Below are 18,044 nucleotides of genomic sequence, written 5' to 3' on the forward strand. Positions count from 1 at the left end.
GCCGTTTGAAGTTGCTTAGTTTGTGAAGACGTCAAAGCCAGCCGCGCGCGTACCTGCACGTTTATGAAGGCGCTCCTAGGGCTGTAGTATAGCTGCAGAGGAGTAACGAGCTGACATTGCTGCAAACAAAAGACATGTTACGCGTGAATAAACGAGGAATCGAGTGGGACGTACGACGGCCAGACTGATGAGTACAGATAATGCGAGCCATGCGCGAGTAATTGGGGGTATCTGCGTGATCCAAGCTTCTATTCCAACGGGCATGAGAGTATGAATTAAATTACAAGTCCTCTGCCACTGCTAATCGCCACGACACCACTGAACTGTATGCGGTCATTTGTTTGTTACAGATCATAGATTTATATACGAGAAAATACTGAACAAATATCAAGATAATATTAAGCATAGAAGCGACCTGCGCGGTGTATATGTCCTCATCAACTAAATAGCCAGTGGCTTGAAGCTCGACGGTGCAGCCTTGGAGGGCCGAGGGCCCTTTTTGGCAATAGCTGCTGCCGCAGCTGCGTTCTCCGCCTCTTGCTTGGCCGCACGCAGAGCGGCACTGCGGTTCGTTCGAGGTGCAATTGTGGGAGCACCTAGTGCGCTGCTGGGCCGTGGTCGAGGCTTAATCGGGGCATTATCTGAGGTGGTGGTAGCCTTATTTCCAGTGGCCTTGGAAAGGGAGGCAGAGGCTCTGAGTGGTTGCGGGGTGGGTCTGATGGCTGCTACTGATGATGCACGTGGAACGGCATAGCGTGAGGGTGCTACGGAGGTAGACGCCTGTGAAGCTGGACGGGGAGGTGGCTGGGTTTGGGAGCTCAAGGCATCCGAGGACGATGTTCGAGAGAGACCAGGAAGTTTAGGTGCCGCGGGTCCACGAACTGTAAAGAAAGTATGATGGCCTGCGTCGTGACAATCAATGAATGATTAAACTTACACATAAACGAGGTAGGAGGAACTTGTTCCTTCTGTACGCGTAGCGCAGCGCTCTTATTTAATCTCGGTGCGACGGTAGGCGCTTTCACAGACGCAACAGCGATAGATTCTCGCCGCTTATGCCCTGGTACACCTTCAAAAGTTGATTTTTTTGTCTCTTCGTTCGTCACTGCTCGCCTTCTTATAGCCGGCGGTGCCGGGGTTTGACCAAGTCTCAACGAAGCCGCGCGGGTCATGCGAGGAGCAATGGCAGGCGCAGCAGTCGACGCAACTGAAATAGTTTCTCGGCGCTTATGACCAGGAACGTTCGCAAACGTCTGTGCGAGCCGTTCTTTGCTGACTGGGCCGCGTGGTGCAACAGGGACCTTGTCGACCGCCAGCCCCGCTCTTAGCGCCGCAGCGCGTGTAGTGCGGGGAACGATGTCGGGCTTATCATTTGTAGCGGGAATTGGACGTGCACGGAAGAGAACTTTGCCGTTCGCGTCCTTTAAGGTACTCCCATTGACGGTAGACCCATTCGATCGAGCGTAGCCTTCATCAGACACCGTATTGCGCACATTGGACAGGAACGAAGAGGAAACAGACCTCATCGATCCGTAACGGTCGTCCGGCAATTCGGTGGTGGGGAAAGGTGGGGACGACGCAAACAGCGCTGAGATCTGAATTTCCGCTGTTTGGGTATCGGGGGACCCCATGAGGCCGTTTTGAGCTAAAGAGTTGCCATAGAGCGCGCGAAGCGAGTTGGGTGCTTCTTGACGCGAAAATTCGGGGTCTCTGTCTCCCATAAGCGTATTCCAAACTTCTACCGCCCGACGGCGTTCCAGAACATATACCCAGACAGGGCCTCTACAATGCAGACATCAGTGAGGGTGATGTACAACCCTTTGTGAAACTCACTCTGCCAAAGACTCTGCGTCCTCGCCGAACAGTTCGTACAATGTGTCTGGATCCGTCTCTGTATCGAATTCCATCTGCCTCTCTTTCACGATCTAAGCACACAATCAGCCTCACTAGCGCCTCTTTAAGCGAGAAAGTCGCGCCAACCTCAAAGCTTGCTTCCTGGATACGGCGCTCAATGTCGAACCTGTGATGGAGCGCATGAGTCTTGATGATGGCGACTGTGCGCGTTATCGGGGAGAGTGAAGAGATTGGACTTTGCACTGGTTCCGGGGATGGGGTAGCCCGGGTGGGGGGTAGAAGATCATGTTCTTCGGGGTAATGAGCGTCGGGATTTGTGGGGGATGTGGACATTTAAGTAGGGTAGTAACCGGGGTATGGACTATTCACAAAGAAGTATAGAAAAATGAAGAAAAAGAGTAGAAAAGGCTGTAAAGGCAAGCCTCGAGAAGAAGAAAATAGGGTGTACAGGTAACAGCCGGCGATGGCTAGCCCTTGCAAGACTTGGTTGAATGTTGAACGAGATACTTCTAATTTCGGCTGTCTCTCTGATCAACTAAACTCAACTATTGCCACCGAGTCTTGACATATGCCCTCGTAAATGCAATAAGTATTGCTCAATAATATATGTGGGTACATTACAATGCAAGTAATGAATACAATGTGCAGTTTATCTAAATATTCCGTGTTCCAACACAACCAAAATGCCATACCAGTTGGTATTATGAGCCACTCCACCACTTTCCAATCTTTGCAGAACTATATCGTAGGCTCTTCCCGATCCCGGCGCTCACAATGCCCTTGAATGATTGTAATGTCGCAGGGTATCGGACAATTTTGCCCATTTCTAAAGAGTTCCTTGTCAGCATCTAGACTTGAGAGAGAGTAGAAAACAAACCTGCTGACAGAACACTCGGCAATCTCTCATCACCTGCCAGTTTCACCCAATACGCAGATTCATCCGCCTCAAGCTCTGGATCCGAAGCATAGTTGTTCTTCACGCCTGCCAACAAATTCGATGGAAGTTTCTTCAGATGAGCCGAACGCGCACGAGGGCTGACGTCTTGCTTGATGGTGGTCAAATGAACAGGCCAATGAACGCCTGGTAGCCCCACCACCAGGCGATGATACAACTCCTTAAACTGCGGACTCTGCTTGCGCACGATGTTCCCCACCTTTCCTCTGTTCTCCGCCGGCAGCATCATCCGTGGGTCACCAGTATAGCTTATCCCTGCTATACGTTCAAAGAGCTCTACCTCAGAAAACTCTTCCGGGAGCGTGAGAAGGGCTGCACGAATAGCAGAAGTCAGGTTGACTTGTTGTGTCAATCGCACACGAGCGTCGTCTTTGATTATCCGAAGGGGCTTGTGCATGCGACCAGCGAGATAAAGTGTCCGCCAATTGAGTAAATCGGAGCATAGATTATCTATAGTCGTTACACCGTACTTGATCATCTGCGAGAGAAAGGTCAGGGGGGTGGGGTAACTCGAAATTTAACGACATACCACTCCATTGACGGGAACATATGCATTGAACCACACGCCCGGCCCCATCTCTTCAACTTTTGACACATAAGACGAACCTAACATCCGAGCATGTAGCGGGTAGTGGCTGGGATTCTGATGCATGTTAATGGAATGGAAGTGTGCTGGGTGTGTCACCGCAAACATAAAGTCAAGCATCGGCGCGCCAGGACCCACAAGTGCTTCAGCTGGCGATGACGCGACGTATCCATCCTGCTCAAAAACGCCCGAACCGTAGGCAAACGCGTAACGGATGGGTGCGTCGAATCTGTCTACGATTGACTCGAGCAGAGCTCGGGTGGAACTTGAAACCGGCAAGAGCTGGTTGCGACCAAACCTTGGAGGCAGCTTTGGAAGGGTAGAATTCGGATTATATTCTGCAGTCCGTGGATGGGGGTAGAGACGAGGTTTTGTAGTCTTTTGTGGGTATTTCTGTGGTGGCACGAGGGGAAGGTCAGGCAGCGGAGACGAGACATGTTCCGTGGCCAGTGAACGAGTGAGAATGAATGGCAAAGAGCTAGCGGATCTTTGGCGAACTACAGCGGGCAACATGATAGCGGCGAAAAGAATGGAATACTTTGTAGTGTGCTAGTCGTAGTAGACAAGTCTAAAATAGGGTGCTACAAATTGGCTACAAATAAAAGCATATCTCCTCTTCCTTTTGCCGAACTCTGCTGCTTACGAAACAGCGTCAGCTACAACACTGGATGCTCGGCTTCTGTCCGCTTCACGACGCCGTGACTGCGCGTACCCAAGGCTGACAGCTCGCCCTCCAACCTGCCGGTAGCTGCCTTTGACCACAGTAACCTTCTCATCCGATGCATTCTTTCGTTCGCCTCCCAGACCCCCTAGCGCCCAACCAACTTCAATTCCACATTTGATGCTCCACAACCATGCAACAACAAAAACAGGGGTGCTGATCAGTACGTTCAGCACCGAGAACAGGTCTGGGTATCGTGCTGGGGGCGTTATGACCCATTCTAGCACATGTAAAGCGATCGCAGCAGCATAAGCACCCTAAAAAGATTGAGACACCAAAAAATATTTTTGAGGGTCATAAAACTTACCATGGAGATGAACTGGATAAATGATTTCGGTGGTAATCTTACGGGATTGTACCCAATAACCCTGTTCCACAGCAGCAATGTCGCAATGTATTGGACGGCTAAACCATCCCTCTTCAAAAGTGGCCACATGCTTAGAAAGTCACATCAGATAATAAGGGGCGAGGGAAGGAATTAACACACACACCTGAAGACAGCCACATTATTGACCAAAATGCCCCAGGAATACACGGGTGAATCAACCGGCGCTCCTGATAAAAGGAGTGTGACAGGCATGAGCGCCAGTAGTATCGACTTCTCGTGCACTTGGAATGAGAACAAGAAGAATGACAGCGAGGATGTAAGCAGCGCGTATGGCAATAGCGGAAGGAATGGTGTATGGGACAGCTTTTCTTTCCTTTGTACAGAGTCCTCAATTGAAGCCATGTATAACTTGATCCCAGCTCGAAGAAGCACTACAACACTTGGCAAAAAGCCAAGCGCCGTCAACAAAGTTGATAGCTTGAGCAAGAAATATGTAGACGCCCAATGCTTCCATCTGAAAACCACATTCGACGCACACCAGAAGTTGGCCACCTTATCCTCAAACAAACCACGCGAGAATGGAAATATTCGGGAGATTGGATGGAGGACAGTCGAGAGGGGCGAAAAGGGGGGAAGAAATGGAAGGAATAGTAGTATGAATGAGAGGGATGTGACCATCGCCAGACGAATAAAGAGTTTTCCGCTACAGTGAAATTTAGCAAACACCGACTGTAAAGAGTTTGACTGAACCCACCCTGCAGTTGGGCCGAGGTATAAGCATTTAGCAAGGAGGTATGAGCCGATAGCTGGGGCGTAATAGAGAGCCATCTGTTTGAACCCAAGACTGAGCACAAAACAGAAGGCACCCAGAAGATCCTGACCCGTGGCAAAGAAATTCATCGCAAACAATGTTAGGCCTAGAGGCAGGTTAGATCAAACTGCACCCAGATAATCAAACACACCAAGCATGACGGAGTTGTACTGGAAATGACCGTGATCGATTAACAGTAGGGCAGGTTGAAGTAGTATTGTCAACAGTGCTAGTTCCTAGATGCGAATGAATTAGTTTGTGGTCGAGGAGGGTTGTGGCCTTATAACCAACCTGGGTTCGTTTAGATCGACTGCCTTGCCAAACTCGCGCGAACATGACCAGTGCTGGGATATACACAAGGAGCTCGAGTATGACAACGGTCAGGCGCATGAATAACTTGCTCGCTGGCGTCTCGATACCCCGTGACTGGTTGAGGGCCACCCATCGAGGTTCAATCCAATGAGCACTAATAGTAACAACAGCCAATTAACGTCATCAACAGAGGGATATGAATGACTGACATTAATCCACACAGCCATGACACGTAGGCTGTCAGCGGAGGGTAGTCAAGACCCCAATACTGGAGATCATATGTGTACCATTGTCGTATTGGAAGATGAAGAGTTATCTCCATCCAATGCCGCTGTGCCTCGTAGTCCCCGAACATGGGTGGAGTATTCCATCCTAAATAAAACCTTTTAACTTGAGAATAGAAGAGGGATCTTAGAAACGAACTAACCAGAATACGACGCGAGGCCCATTACGAGTCTCACCAACACGGACACCGCTATCACACCTGGAACTACCAACTCCTTCATCCCCCTTTTATGCATCCACCGTATCCACCGCCTACCCATCGCCGTCTCTTCAGGTTCCTGCGTCTTCCCAATCAAACGGGCACTCCCAGGACGTCCTCCAGGAGATGGAATGGCACCATCTTGTTCCTGCTGCAACAGTGCACTGAAACTCCGATGGTGCGTCGGAAATCGCGCGTGCGATTGCAAGGAAGAAGATGATCCAAAAGTGTGCTGAGGCGACACGCCTCGAGACGACACGGGAGATAGGGGCGGGGTATGTAGCCAGTGTTTGCTCGCTGAGCTTTCAAGGAGGTGTCGTCGGGGAGTGGGTGCGAGTATGTTGAGGTGGTCTGGATGTGTGCTTTACGAAATGATTAGATTTGGTTAGCGTAGAAACACCATGAAGAAACATACGTTGGAGTCAGCCCAGGCCCAGGAGTTTCTGGTGATGCGGTGCGCCGTGTTGTGGTTGGGCTAAGGTTTGCGACGGCGCGCTGGGGACTCATCAAAGAAGACGTACGAATACGCGGTGCCCGTTTCCAAGGGATGTCGGGAGGAAGGGCGGACAACTCGTCCATGTTGCGTGGAGGTTTGGAATTACCAGGAATTACTATCTTCTCTAACTATCGGTAATTCGGTCTCTTGATCGGCAAATTCTAAAGACTAACAGTAATACGAAATCACTCAAGGACTAAATTATCACTGTCGACGAAACGCTATCGACGCAGAACTCGCCCAAAGTCATACGCCAAGAAACAAGCAAGAGGGGAAAGTTTCCAAGGGAGATAGCGGAGGAGAAGGAGGGGCTCATGTCTGGAGGTGATCTTGAAAAAATGTTTTTTTTTTTTTCAAGTTGAGGCCTGAGGGTTCGAACGCGAAGGTCGTGTCTACCACTGTACTCTCAACAGAGCTTCGCATCGACTGGGGTAGACTGTTCTACGTAGACTGATGGTGGACTCGGCCTTTTCCGACTTTCCACCAGCCTCATGTCAAACAGCTCATCAATCACGGACCGTGTTATTCAGCCACGTCCCTGAACCCGCCCACCTTTGTCGCGCCTTCGTCCGCCCATCTTTGTTGCACATTGGCCTGCCTTTTTCCACCCATCCTCGTAATAAAATGCTACTGGTGTATTTTGGTTGACCTAACAGGGCCATTCAAAAATGAGCACAGCTCGCAGCTTGAGACGTAGCAAGAGCCATCAGCTTACATAACGTAGATTTAAGTGTCCGCTCAGGGCGGTATCCGTTTGTCACGCCAAATTTAACATCGAAGTTTCCTCATCGTTGTTTGCTGCTCGCCGTTTCCAACGATGAGCTTGAGTAAATCTTTTCTTTGGCTCTAATTTGGCGCACTCTTCAGCAACTCATAGCTAGAACTCAAATATATTATTTCCAAATTTTCTTCAATTTGTAATTGAGGTAAAGATACCCTGCTAGGTTGAAGCCGATGACACCAAACGGTGCTGGAAGTGTTTTGGCGACGTGGCGTACAACGAGGGAGAAGACCGGAGAATTCCGGAGTGTGTCAAATCAGGGGTTAGTAAAGATGAGAGAGCTGGACCCTGGTGCCTGTGCCTTCTCTGTGGACTCTGTAGACTGGTCTACCCCAGTGGCTGACATGCCCTCACTCTCAAGTACTCACGACCGAGACGACCGATTTAGGACCGATTCGACCGATTTCTGAAGCACGTGAACAGGGCGGTCCAAATTCAATCGTCGTGCGCTCAAGAATTTCTTTATCTCCCCGTTCTGACCCCCATCGCGTATTCACAACTGTCAAGAGATACTCAATGCCTTACCCTTTTCAAGGACAAAGACCAAAATTCTGATTTTGCAAGATCGGGGAAGCCTCAAGCTCGATCCAGCGGAAATTCCGGCCCACACCAACTGTCGCCCTCACTTGTCAGGCTCACATCACCAAACGGCAATGAAGGCACAGAAAATGCCTCACCAAGGTCTGTTTTACACCTGCCTTCATTTATTACTGACTGGTTGCAGATCAACGGACAGTACATCATTTAGATTAGAATGGCCAAGATGCCCTGCACAACACGATGCCACCAATGCCCGTCCTCGCTCGCTCGTGGCTTTCTGCATCCGTGTGTAAAGGCCACCTCCCAATCCGAAGATGCTCTTGAAGTCTGAAGGCCCCATAGGACATGAAGATGGATTCGTAGTGCCTGCTTTGCGATTTGACAGACGGTGACGGTGGCACCTCCAGCGTCCAAGGACCCCTCCCCTTCTCGATATCTTCAACGAACGCACATGGCCTCTGCACCCACCGCCTCCCAAGAACCAGGTCACGTCTCCGCCATACGTGACGAGACGACCGCCCCATCGCCTAGAGCATTCCGATGAGAGCCATCTCCCATCGCCTTGCCCCCATCATCGGCTATTCTTTGCTGCAAACAATGTGCAGCAACGTTTCATTCGGTGGGCAAAGGGAGGGAACCGTTCGTCATTTTGAGCTATGGGCGTGGCTTCGACCGGCGTTGTCTTGACGCCATCGCGTGACCATCCCCTTCAAATCGAGTATGTTGTGGTGAGTGCCGACTTTTTCTTATTCACATATGCACCTTCTTACCCCCACATGTGGTTGTAGGTGCAGCAACGAGGGTGCGCTACGCTGAGCCTCGTATGTACAGGTGGCGTTGTCCCAGCCCTGGCTGCCGAAGGCGGTATAACAACTCTCAGCTCTTTATTCGACACATTGGGTTTCTCGACATCAACTTGGAGCCTATGATTCCTCTAGTTTCTTATTGTCCTTATTTTCTACCTGCTGTACCATTTAGCATTTTGCAATCGATCTACAAATCTGTTTTCTATTCTCCATCCAGGTCAACAGATTAGATCCCCCCAAGCCGGCCTCCGCCATCCAGTATATTCACAAATGGTAGTCACTTTCACCCCATAAGATTCCTGCCTCTTGTCCGCGAGATTTATGAGAAGGCTCTGGCCAATGAGAATGGACTTGGAGAAAGTGGAGGGGCTCATTAAATAGAGGAAGAAGCTTTTGCTCACATTTTGATGCAACGAGCACAGATGCTCCCTTGTGGGGTGGCCTTGTTCCAGCTCTTTAATCTCATTCTTGTCGACATTCCTGGAGCAAGATGGGGGGGGATATTGATTGTCTACCGTAGGATACATACAAATCATTTCAATAACTTGAAGACAATGTTCTTTCTGTTTCATCTCCAAGTCAAAGGGGGGACAGGGGCCCAGAGTAGAGCAGAAGCAAAATGGTTGACTTGAAGAACAAAATTCCGTCAAGTCACCACTTCCTGTCATATTGCTACTTAGAAACTAGAGGCTGACACTTAGCAGCGGCAGCAGGCACCTTGCTTGCTGACGAATACACTGCTTTGCACCAATACGATGCGACTTTTTTTTCGTAACAAAGGAAACAGTGTTCAAGAGCTATAGCGCTACATAGTTATGTATATAAACATTGGAGCTGGCGCTAAGAAAGAGACAACGATATCATGTTTTGAAAAGACCAGTTGTTTGCACCAGTTTGCTCGCTCGCGTGCGCCATATGCACATCAAAGCCCCATGGCCGGTAGAAAGTTTGTTTGTTCATGCTTGCCCGCTCGCGTGCGCGATATGCAAGAAAAGACCCCCATGGCCCCTGGGTAGTTTGTTTGTACCTGTTTGGTATTTATGACCTTGGGAGACCTTGACAAGCAAGGTGATAGGCTACTGACCGTATCTAATCATTTTTGTTGGGGTATATAGTATATTTAACATTTGCCCTTTCTTCCATTCATTTTCACATACCTGCAATCGAGTACTGGACTATTTGTGAAGGAAATGGTGCTGGGTATCCAGTAACGATGGCATGTAGAGGAGAAAACCCTGGGCAGGGAAGTGCCGACGCGTGGGGAAAACCTTCCATTCAGGAATGCACCAAAGCGCGTCAGAGAACCCTGGAAATGACCAATTTTCCGTCTGACCTCGTCAGACCCGGGTCATGACAACACTGTCAATGACAACATGACCAACAAGCTGAAATACTGAAAACCGAAGCCTCGCTGGCAAGAAAATTTGGTCAACTCCGACTCAACCTAAAGGCTCTCGCATCTTAAACTGTGGGCAAGTGATTAATATTTTTGTAAACTGGTTAATCCTATCTATCTAGAGAACTCAAACGGATCAAACGTCCATGATGTCGATGCATGCCATCCCCCAAATCCAAGGTGCTGTTTCTCGTATTACATTATATTTACTCTTTCATCCATAGTCCCTTGATAGTCCCACCTAGCTAACGGTCGCCCTGTCCATTCAACTGCTGGCGAGACGCGACGGGAAAGAAGAAATCAAGCCAAGTTTGCCGTCGAGATTGGTGTCGGCTTTACTGCTCAGGCGCGCGATCGTTTGCGTCTGCCATGTAGCTGAAGACACTCAAGCTTGTTTGGTGCGAGTTATTTCCTGTTTGTCCATGATTCCATTGGTGGAAGGTCAGCCCGAGACAGAAGAACTCCTATTTGCATCTATCACATCCTCCCACTACTCCCTATGCCTTTCCGGTTAATCGTCGCAATAAATGGTCTTGACGAAGAAGACGTCACACTCTCGGGGCGATACATGCCCATTGTAATGCTCACAAAGACAGTTCGAGAAGCCCTGTGCGAACATGCAGGTCTCAGGCAACCCTTTCTCGACCTCCTTCATCACGTCTACAAAAACTCAAATGTGAAAGCAACGCTCGAAGAGGTTCGTTACCGACATCCCGACGACGAAGACATTCGTTATTTCTTCAGGTGGCGCTTCCCAAATATACGCCTAGTAACATCCAAAGGCGGTGCAGAATTCGAGTGGGGCTATACGAACGTCGGCGTTGACGCTGCCTGTGACGATAACGTGCAGATCGCGTACCAGCTTGCAGAATGCTTAATGCTGTCAGCGGTGAGAGTGCTTCTTACAATTTAGTGTTCATTACCAATATCATTCAGAAATCGGCACCGTACAGACAACGAATCGACGCTTCACAGATCATCGCCTCCTACATCGCCGTCCTCCTGCACGAGCTCGCCCATCGCCTTCTGGTTTGGTGGTCACGAGGGAATTGTCGAACGCCTGATCTTGGTCCGCTCCTGAGAGAATCAGGACGTTTCATTGAGGAGGCTTTTTTGGGTGGCGTCTTAGAAGGCTGGTGGGCCAAAGATAAAGGAGGGGACTTTGAGCATCTGAGGAAAGTGATCATCAGAACACAGTCCGGGCGTTTTTTAGAACTGGGTAAGTCGATCCAATATCTGATTCGTTGGCTTTGGTTCAGTGGTCTTTAGATGAATACTCCGCAACCGCATTCTACAAGCGCTTCAACACGTCCACTACCCATATTCCGCTCAGCCATGAAGTAGCTATGGCAGAAGCTTTTCTAGGGGATCCCGCCAAAACGAGTCGAGCCAAGATAAATCATGGTATTATGCTGGATACAAGTGACCACGATTCATCCGTGACGTCTTCGTCTTCGCCTATAGGGCTGGGGATAACTCGATGTCCCATTATAAACGACACAAGACGTCTCTGAGTAGATTTCCGTTGATTCATTCATCCACCTGTGGTACATGTCATGATGTTATAACATTAAAGTAGTTCGACGGACTAAATGTAACATAACGAGAAGAAAAGAACAGTATCATTTTGTAGAGACTGACTATTTAAGGATCCTCACCATAATCACCCTCCTCATCACCCATAATCCTTCCAAGCTTTAGCACTTAGTGTTGAGTCATCGACCATCTGCACAGGCGGCTTGTATGGAAACCGCTGCACGTACTTCCTAGCCTGTAATCTGGCTCGATAGTTATCCTTGATCAACGATGAAGAAGAAACCTACCCAAGGAACCACCATCGCGATTTGCTGACGATCCTTGAGCACTTTGTGGGCAGGGTGTGTGTAACCAGGGCAGAAAATGTGAGAGCTGAAACACTCTCGAAGAGTGCTGCTCGCTGCACTTGGGACTGTTTCTGGTATCGTTTCAAGTTTGTGAGAGTGAGATACACAAGGATGTACAAGACTCTTTTTAGTTTTGCTGGAAAGTGTTGGGCTCTAATCAATGGGAAGGAAGCCATCTCGCCATTGCTCGAAAGCATTATTGTCAGGATGGAGGATACGGTGGAAACCAAATTTGATGTGCAGGAAATGATCTTCTTCGCTACCCTTCACGCGAACGGAGGTTCAAAAGACCCATCGGGAGTGATCTGCAAGGTAGAAAAAGCAGCCAACTGCTGGTTTGGTAGGCTGCAGTGATATACTGATAATCCAGTAGCGGCGTAAGCGCCAGTCGCCTCTGCTTGAAAACAACAACACTTGAAAAGACTCTGCTTGAAAGCGACGAAACACCCTCGACGCAACACTCGCCCAAAGTCATACCCCAACAAACACCATAGGGAGGGAAAAACCGAGAGCGAGAGGTTCCAAGGGAGATAGCGAGGGGAGTGAGAGAAGCAGTACAGAGGCGGAAGATTCGGTTATTATTGAACGAGTCTACCACACATAGGATTACTCGACATCCTTTCCCTCAAGTACGATCTGTCCGTCTTCGGAGAATTTGAGATTGTTCTGATCACATGAGAATCAGGACAGAGGGGTAAAACGAACTCACATCATGAGATGAGGACTTTCCGACGTATTTTGTGTGATCTGTGAGGGCGTTTGACTAAAAGTCATGAGGAGAGAAAGAGAATAGGCTCACATCCGTACGCAACCAATTCTCCTGCAGGGTTTGTAAAGTCTACGCGGGTATACGCCAACGATCTCCCTGTTACATCGAAATTAGAACCAATACAGTGAAAGTTGGGTAATTCACATACCCATCCCAGTCAATACAGCCTTGGCATGCAGTATGTCGCCCACCTTACCTCCAGGGCGAACGAATGATGTCCCGATGTCGGTAGAAACACCTGTCATCCATTGACCCTTTGTTGCGACGGCGAGGGAGCCAAGCGTATCGGTCAACGACAGGATAAGACCGCCGTGGACTAAATCGGCTTGTCAAAATACACCCTATCCCAGGCTACGAAGGTCAGATACCTGTCTGTTTCTCGGGATTAGATTTATTGCACCGTCAACTAGTAGACGTGTGACGCACTCCTACACGATTCGCTAGTATAAAACGATGTTTAGATGCCCTTCCATCATGAACGGTGGTAAGAGGTCGTACTGTTGTATTGCGAGATCCGTAGGGACGCCTCAACTTCGCCGGGAACGGCGCGATTGATCATGAGCTGTATTGAAGTAATCATCATGTCAAGGCTAACCTATGGAAAGGCAGCCTACATTGGGAAAGCATCTCGCGTCGTGACCTGCATAGTTTCAATTTCAACAGTGAGTTGAAAGGCGTGGACGTATCCCCGCACCTTGATTCTCAATGAATGATTTCCAGACCTGTTTGCGGATTGGTTAGAAGACGTATTTCCAAGCCGGCTACCGTAAACTCTTTCCGCACCCTTTGGACAAACCGCTTGCATGCTGCCATCAATATTGCCAAGGCTGTTTGGAGATTGTGAAGGCAAATGGAAGGCAGGAAATGAACCGTGTCGCTCGGGCCGGAAGTAAGCCGGTGAAATGGTCTCCTTGATTTCAACGAACATAGTATGTCATTTAGTCTCTCCTAGACAGACTTCGATATTATGTGAAGTCGTACCTTTGTTCACGATAATATGAAGTCTGTTATTTACCACGCCCCCAAAACCGCGTCAGAAAAAGTTTATGTAATCTTCGGACTTTGAAACCTCGTTGCGTCAATATCGCGTGCTTGCCGTTTGCTCTCGACGCGATAGCTCATGCGTTTCCATCCCAATACACGTCAAACTTGATATTATACATCTTGGCTGATTTAAAATTCGTTATGATGACTCAGTTATGGCTCAACAACCCCGCTGGCAGGACCCTCAAGGACCTGATACGATCAACACTCTGATGCACCACTCCGTCTCTCCTCGTTCAGTCGCAGCCTTGACGGAGGCTTGTACAGTAGCAAGGCTTGAACCTGTCATATAGTCGAGAGCCTTGCGTGCGGTTGTGTCGCTAACGATATTTCCGAATCGGCTGTAAACACGCTTGACATTGACATGGGATTTGGCTGCAAAATGCCAAATACCCAAAACCATTGCAAGGTCTGCGGGATGCGGTCATTGATTCAGTTAGATACCAAGAAACAGGCGAACAAGTCTTGTATTTCTCAGAAAGTCCAGCAATACTGAATTTTCCGAGAACTTCCCAGATGACGAGGTTGACGCGATCTGCACGCTGTCGGCCATTTGTTGATGCTCGAAGGTGAACATCATTATCCTTACTAGTAAGATTAAAAATCTATCGATGAACGTGGTTGGCAACAAGATTTATTGCCCAAGTGAATAGGGAAGGACGCACGTGGAGGATTTCGGAAGGAGTGACAGATGGCGAGAAAGGCGCATGACGCTCATGGGATTGAGTCGATCTCGAAGATGGTGCACTGTGCTTGTGAGGGGAGTGAGGACCCCGGGCAATAGCAGGAAAGCCCTGGTCCCGATCCAGACAAAAAATGTGGATTTTAGGCCCTACAGCTGGGGGCCAATCTGGACAAAAAGTGACAAAATTCGAAACTGCCCAGAGCCAGAGTCCGGACAAAATTCCGCGATGAGCAAGCACGAGGTACGAGTGCAAGCTCATTATCGGATAAGATAACGCTAGAGCGTCAGAACGAGACTTTGCGTTTGTACTCATAAGTACAAACACCTATGGATGTCTTTGAGTCTTAGACAAGGGTCTCCTTGTCGTCTCCTTGTCCTTCAGTCATCGTTCTGACGCGGTAAAAAGAGTCTTCCCAACCTCAGTCAAATTTTCAACGTCTTTTCTTCAAGCTTTCAGCATGACTGACAGTGTCCAACCCTCTCAAACTCAAGCCGCTAGCGCTGAAACTTCTCAAACGGCTGCTACACCTGTTTCTCAGACACCTGCTACACCTGCCGCTACACCTACTGTCTCTGATGTTCTTCCCCCTCCTCCTCGCGTTCCTCGTACTCATACCTCTCCAACTATTATTCAAATGTTGAAGACTCTTCCTCTTGTCTCTATTCTTCAGATGAACAAAGAAATCGAGGACCAAAATGCCGTACGCTCTCGGAAGACTTTCAACCATATTTCTGATCCCACTGTTCACACTGAGCCTGGATCCGACGAGGCTTCTTTGATTTCTTTGGATGACGTTGATCTGAACCGTTTTCGTGTCCCTTCCTTCGCAGCTTCCTTTCCCAACTTGATCTATGCAAAACTTGCTAAGTGGATTGCTGATGAAGACTTAAAAGATAAGCTGAAGTTAAAAAGGAAGACTAACGAGGACGTTAAGCTCTCTGCAGAAGAAGCTAGAATTGCCAAGCGGCGCTGCATGAATGGCCAAAAAATGGTACCTTGGATCGTTGGTGTCCCGTGGCAGGCTACCTTTCCTCAGAACCTCTTTGACACTGAACTTTGTATCGCTGTCCCTTTACCTTTCTTTCTCAACAAGAACTTGAATATTTTGAATGTTGAAGCCTCCACCTTACCAACGACAAAGACTAATCCAAATCCTGGTGAGACGAAGGGTACCGTCATTCTTGACATTGAAAAACTCTCTGTGCGTTTCGGCAAAGAGCTTTCTTTGTCTTGCAGCCAATGGACAGAGGCTGCTGGTAACATGTATCTTTTTCAAAAAGAACGTGATCAAGACGGCACTAGTGAAGCCCATAGCAATTGGTATAATGAGCATTTTTGCTTTTATACTTCTCAGGACACTAAGGACGACCTCTATGATGCCTGGAAAGCAGATGAGTTGAAATTCTGTCAGGAGCATTGGGCAAAATATGGCGAATTTGATGCTTCTCGCTACTATCAGGCGTACAAACTCTCCGAGAAGCAGCGCGAAATGATGGCTGACATCCGTGGGATGATGGCGTCTGAACCCACCAAGGCTCCTTTCAATGCGACGTTAGGCAAACCCGCGCCACGACTTTCTTCTCGCTCCTCTCAGACACGACCCTCCCAGCCCTTTTCCTCAGGCAGTGGCAGATCTTCCTCCTCGACGCCCGACTGCCTTATCTGTGCCGAGCGAGGCCACGACGCGACGCAACACGCGGACAGCACCGTCATCATCAAATTCAAGGCAGACGGGAAGGCAGTATGGTCCAAGTACAGCGACCACAACCTCCTCACCCCCGACAATCGGGTCATCTGCATTAGCTGGAACCTCAGAGGCGACCGTGGGCACCCATGTTCTCACAGAGACGAACGCGCCCACCTCTGTTCCTTCTGCGGCAGTAAACGCCACCACGCCTTCTCTTGGACGTGTCGTTCTCGACCCTCAAACTGAGGCATTCACCCAGGCGTCGCTTTCACTTTCCCTTTCCTATTCCGACTTCTCTTCCTCAATTGTTCCTCGCCCCCCTCTGTCCTGCACCTCTTCGGAGGAGTCTCTCCTCTTTCACCGAATCTTACATCCATACGACGCCAACTCCTTCGAATTTCTATTGCGTAAACACGATCTCTTCGACAGTTACCCTCTTCTTCCATTCAATCTGCGCTTTGGCTTCCCTATCGGGCACATGCCTCCACTCTCCCAGACTGTTATCATGCCCAACAACCCCTCTATCGTTTCTTATCCAGACACTGTGTCTGACTACCTCACAAAAGAAGTCAAGGCTGGCAGACTCTCGGGTCCTTTCTCTCGAGAGGTTACAGAGCAGATCCTGCGCGGCCCTTTTCAATCTTCATCCCTCATCGTCTCTGTTCAGCCTCAGGAACCTGGGGTGCCTGACAAACTCAGGGTTTGTCAACATCTGTCCAAGGCTTCCAAGCTTTACGCGTCCGTTAACTCCCACATCTGAAAGGATGATTTCCCTACGCGTTTCGACACCGCATCAAAGGTAGCCGATATCGTGAGTTTCTTTCCATCTGTTCCTTCCCCACCTTTTCTTGCCTCTTTCTTACACATCTCCTTTGCGTTTCGTGCATGGAGATGTTTTCATTTACTAGCGCTGGCCTTCTGTCCAGTCGCTCCTTGGGTATTTTTGCTGTATGCAAGTTACCCGCTTTGCTATCCTCTTTCCTGTTCCGTGCCATTCGCACGATGATTATCTTCCATGCTTGAGCATGATGTTCCTCTTCCACGCGCCGAGCGTGATGACTCCTCTTCCACACATCAAGTGTGATGATTATCTTCCACGTGCTGAGCGTGATGCCTCCTCTTCCACGCGTTGAGCGTGATGATTATCTTCCACGCACTGAGCGTGATGCCTCCTCTTCCACGTGTTGAGCATGACGACACCTGGGGCATCACATATTATGTTTTAGGATTGCTGTGCGTGTGTTATGGGCATCTGTCATCTTTTTCCTAATATGTTATGCATATATACCATGTTACTCTTACCCTCTTGTCTGATTCCTCGATTTTGAACATTTTACTCATATATGTTGATCTCTGAATAGATTTCTCATGCACCTCCTGGAACTCAGGCATGTACCCTCGATATTAAGAAGTTCCACCGCACCTGTCCTGTACTCCCTTCTCACAAACCTTGGCTGGTCGTCCAAGGGACATCGGACGATTTCTTCATCAATCATGATCACCCGTTCGGAGCTGCCTGCGCCAGCAGTAATGCTGGCATGATCGCAAATGCTGTCGTTGATATCTGGAGAGCTGAAGGGGTCTTCCCGGTACCTAAATACGAAGACGATTTGAAAGCTTTCCGATTCCCTTCCGCTTCGGGCGTTTTTGTTGATGGAGATTTTCGTTATGATTATGACCGAACGGAGATGCTTCGCCGCATCTCTTCTTTGGGAGTGCCTTGGCATGATGAAAAGGGTGATGAACGCTTTTCCTTTGTCACAACCTTTATTGGATTTCTCTGGGACATCCCTCGGAAGCGTGTCAGCCTGCCAGAAGGGAAGAGGAATAAGTTCCACCAACGTGTTCTCCAATTCCTTACAGATTTCGAAGGTCGACCTTGCCATTTGCGCGATGTTGAAAAGA

At 49.0% G+C, this 18,044-nt stretch overlaps 7 protein-coding genes across 7 annotated transcripts; 2 read left to right on the forward strand and 5 right to left on the reverse strand.

The window, feature by feature from the left end:
* Positions 1-441: 441 nt before the first annotated feature.
* LACBIDRAFT_309154 (uncharacterized protein) lies at positions 442-2,187 on the reverse strand (the record flags this gene model as incomplete). The annotated part of the gene is made up of 4 exons (XM_001876243.1): positions 442-881; positions 938-1,782; positions 1,834-1,925; positions 1,981-2,187. The coding sequence occupies 4 exons, from the start codon at positions 2,185-2,187 to the stop codon at positions 442-444; spliced, it is 1,584 nt and encodes a 527-aa protein (XP_001876278.1).
* Positions 2,188-2,555: 368 nt separating this feature from the next.
* On the reverse strand, positions 2,556-3,908 carry LACBIDRAFT_245089 (uncharacterized protein; the record flags this gene model as incomplete). Its single annotated transcript, XM_001876244.1, has 4 exons — positions 2,556-2,702; positions 2,845-2,889; positions 2,949-3,287; positions 3,339-3,908. The coding sequence occupies 4 exons, from the start codon at positions 3,906-3,908 to the stop codon at positions 2,556-2,558; spliced, it is 1,101 nt and encodes a 366-aa protein (XP_001876279.1).
* Positions 3,909-4,034: 126 nt separating this feature from the next.
* Positions 4,035-6,088, reverse strand: ALG6 (glucosyltransferase; the record flags this gene model as incomplete). Its single annotated transcript, XM_001876245.1, has 8 exons — positions 4,035-4,373; positions 4,424-4,553; positions 4,608-5,147; positions 5,199-5,361; positions 5,407-5,491; positions 5,547-5,721; positions 5,777-5,939; positions 5,995-6,088. The coding sequence occupies 8 exons, from the start codon at positions 6,086-6,088 to the stop codon at positions 4,035-4,037; spliced, it is 1,689 nt and encodes a 562-aa protein (XP_001876280.1).
* Positions 6,089-9,442: 3,354 nt separating this feature from the next.
* LACBIDRAFT_309157 (uncharacterized protein) lies at positions 9,443-9,690 on the forward strand (the record flags this gene model as incomplete). Its single annotated transcript, XM_001875828.1, has 1 exon — positions 9,443-9,690. The coding sequence occupies exon 1, from the start codon at positions 9,490-9,492 to the stop codon at positions 9,688-9,690; it is 201 nt and encodes a 66-aa protein (XP_001875863.1). The 5' UTR covers positions 9,443-9,489.
* An 869-nt stretch (positions 9,691-10,559) lies between these two features.
* On the forward strand, positions 10,560-11,584 carry LACBIDRAFT_292577 (uncharacterized protein; the record flags this gene model as incomplete). The annotated part of the gene is made up of 3 exons (XM_001875829.1): positions 10,560-10,959; positions 11,007-11,289; positions 11,340-11,584. Exons 1-3 carry the CDS (start codon positions 10,570-10,572, stop codon positions 11,582-11,584), a joined length of 918 nt encoding a protein of 305 aa, XP_001875864.1. The 5' UTR covers positions 10,560-10,569.
* Positions 11,585-12,623: 1,039 nt separating this feature from the next.
* On the reverse strand, positions 12,624-13,039 carry LACBIDRAFT_245538 (uncharacterized protein; the record flags this gene model as incomplete). The annotated part of the gene is made up of 3 exons (XM_001876246.1): positions 12,624-12,700; positions 12,753-12,814; positions 12,867-13,039. Coding segments are annotated over 3 exons (312 nt in total), but the record flags the coding sequence as incomplete, so codon positions are not given.
* Positions 13,040-13,950: 911 nt separating this feature from the next.
* Positions 13,951-14,710, reverse strand: LACBIDRAFT_322958 (uncharacterized protein; the record flags this gene model as incomplete). Its single annotated transcript, XM_001876247.1, has 3 exons — positions 13,951-14,177; positions 14,227-14,371; positions 14,432-14,710. 3 exons carry the CDS (start codon positions 14,708-14,710, stop codon positions 13,951-13,953), a joined length of 651 nt encoding a protein of 216 aa, XP_001876282.1.
* Between the last annotated feature and the right edge of the window lie 3,334 nt (positions 14,711-18,044).

This window comes from Laccaria bicolor, genomic scaffold, assembly GCF_000143565.1.
Source record: "Laccaria bicolor S238N-H82 LACBIscaffold_3 genomic scaffold, whole genome shotgun sequence".
Lineage (NCBI taxonomy): Eukaryota > Fungi > Basidiomycota > Agaricomycetes > Agaricales > Hydnangiaceae > Laccaria > Laccaria bicolor.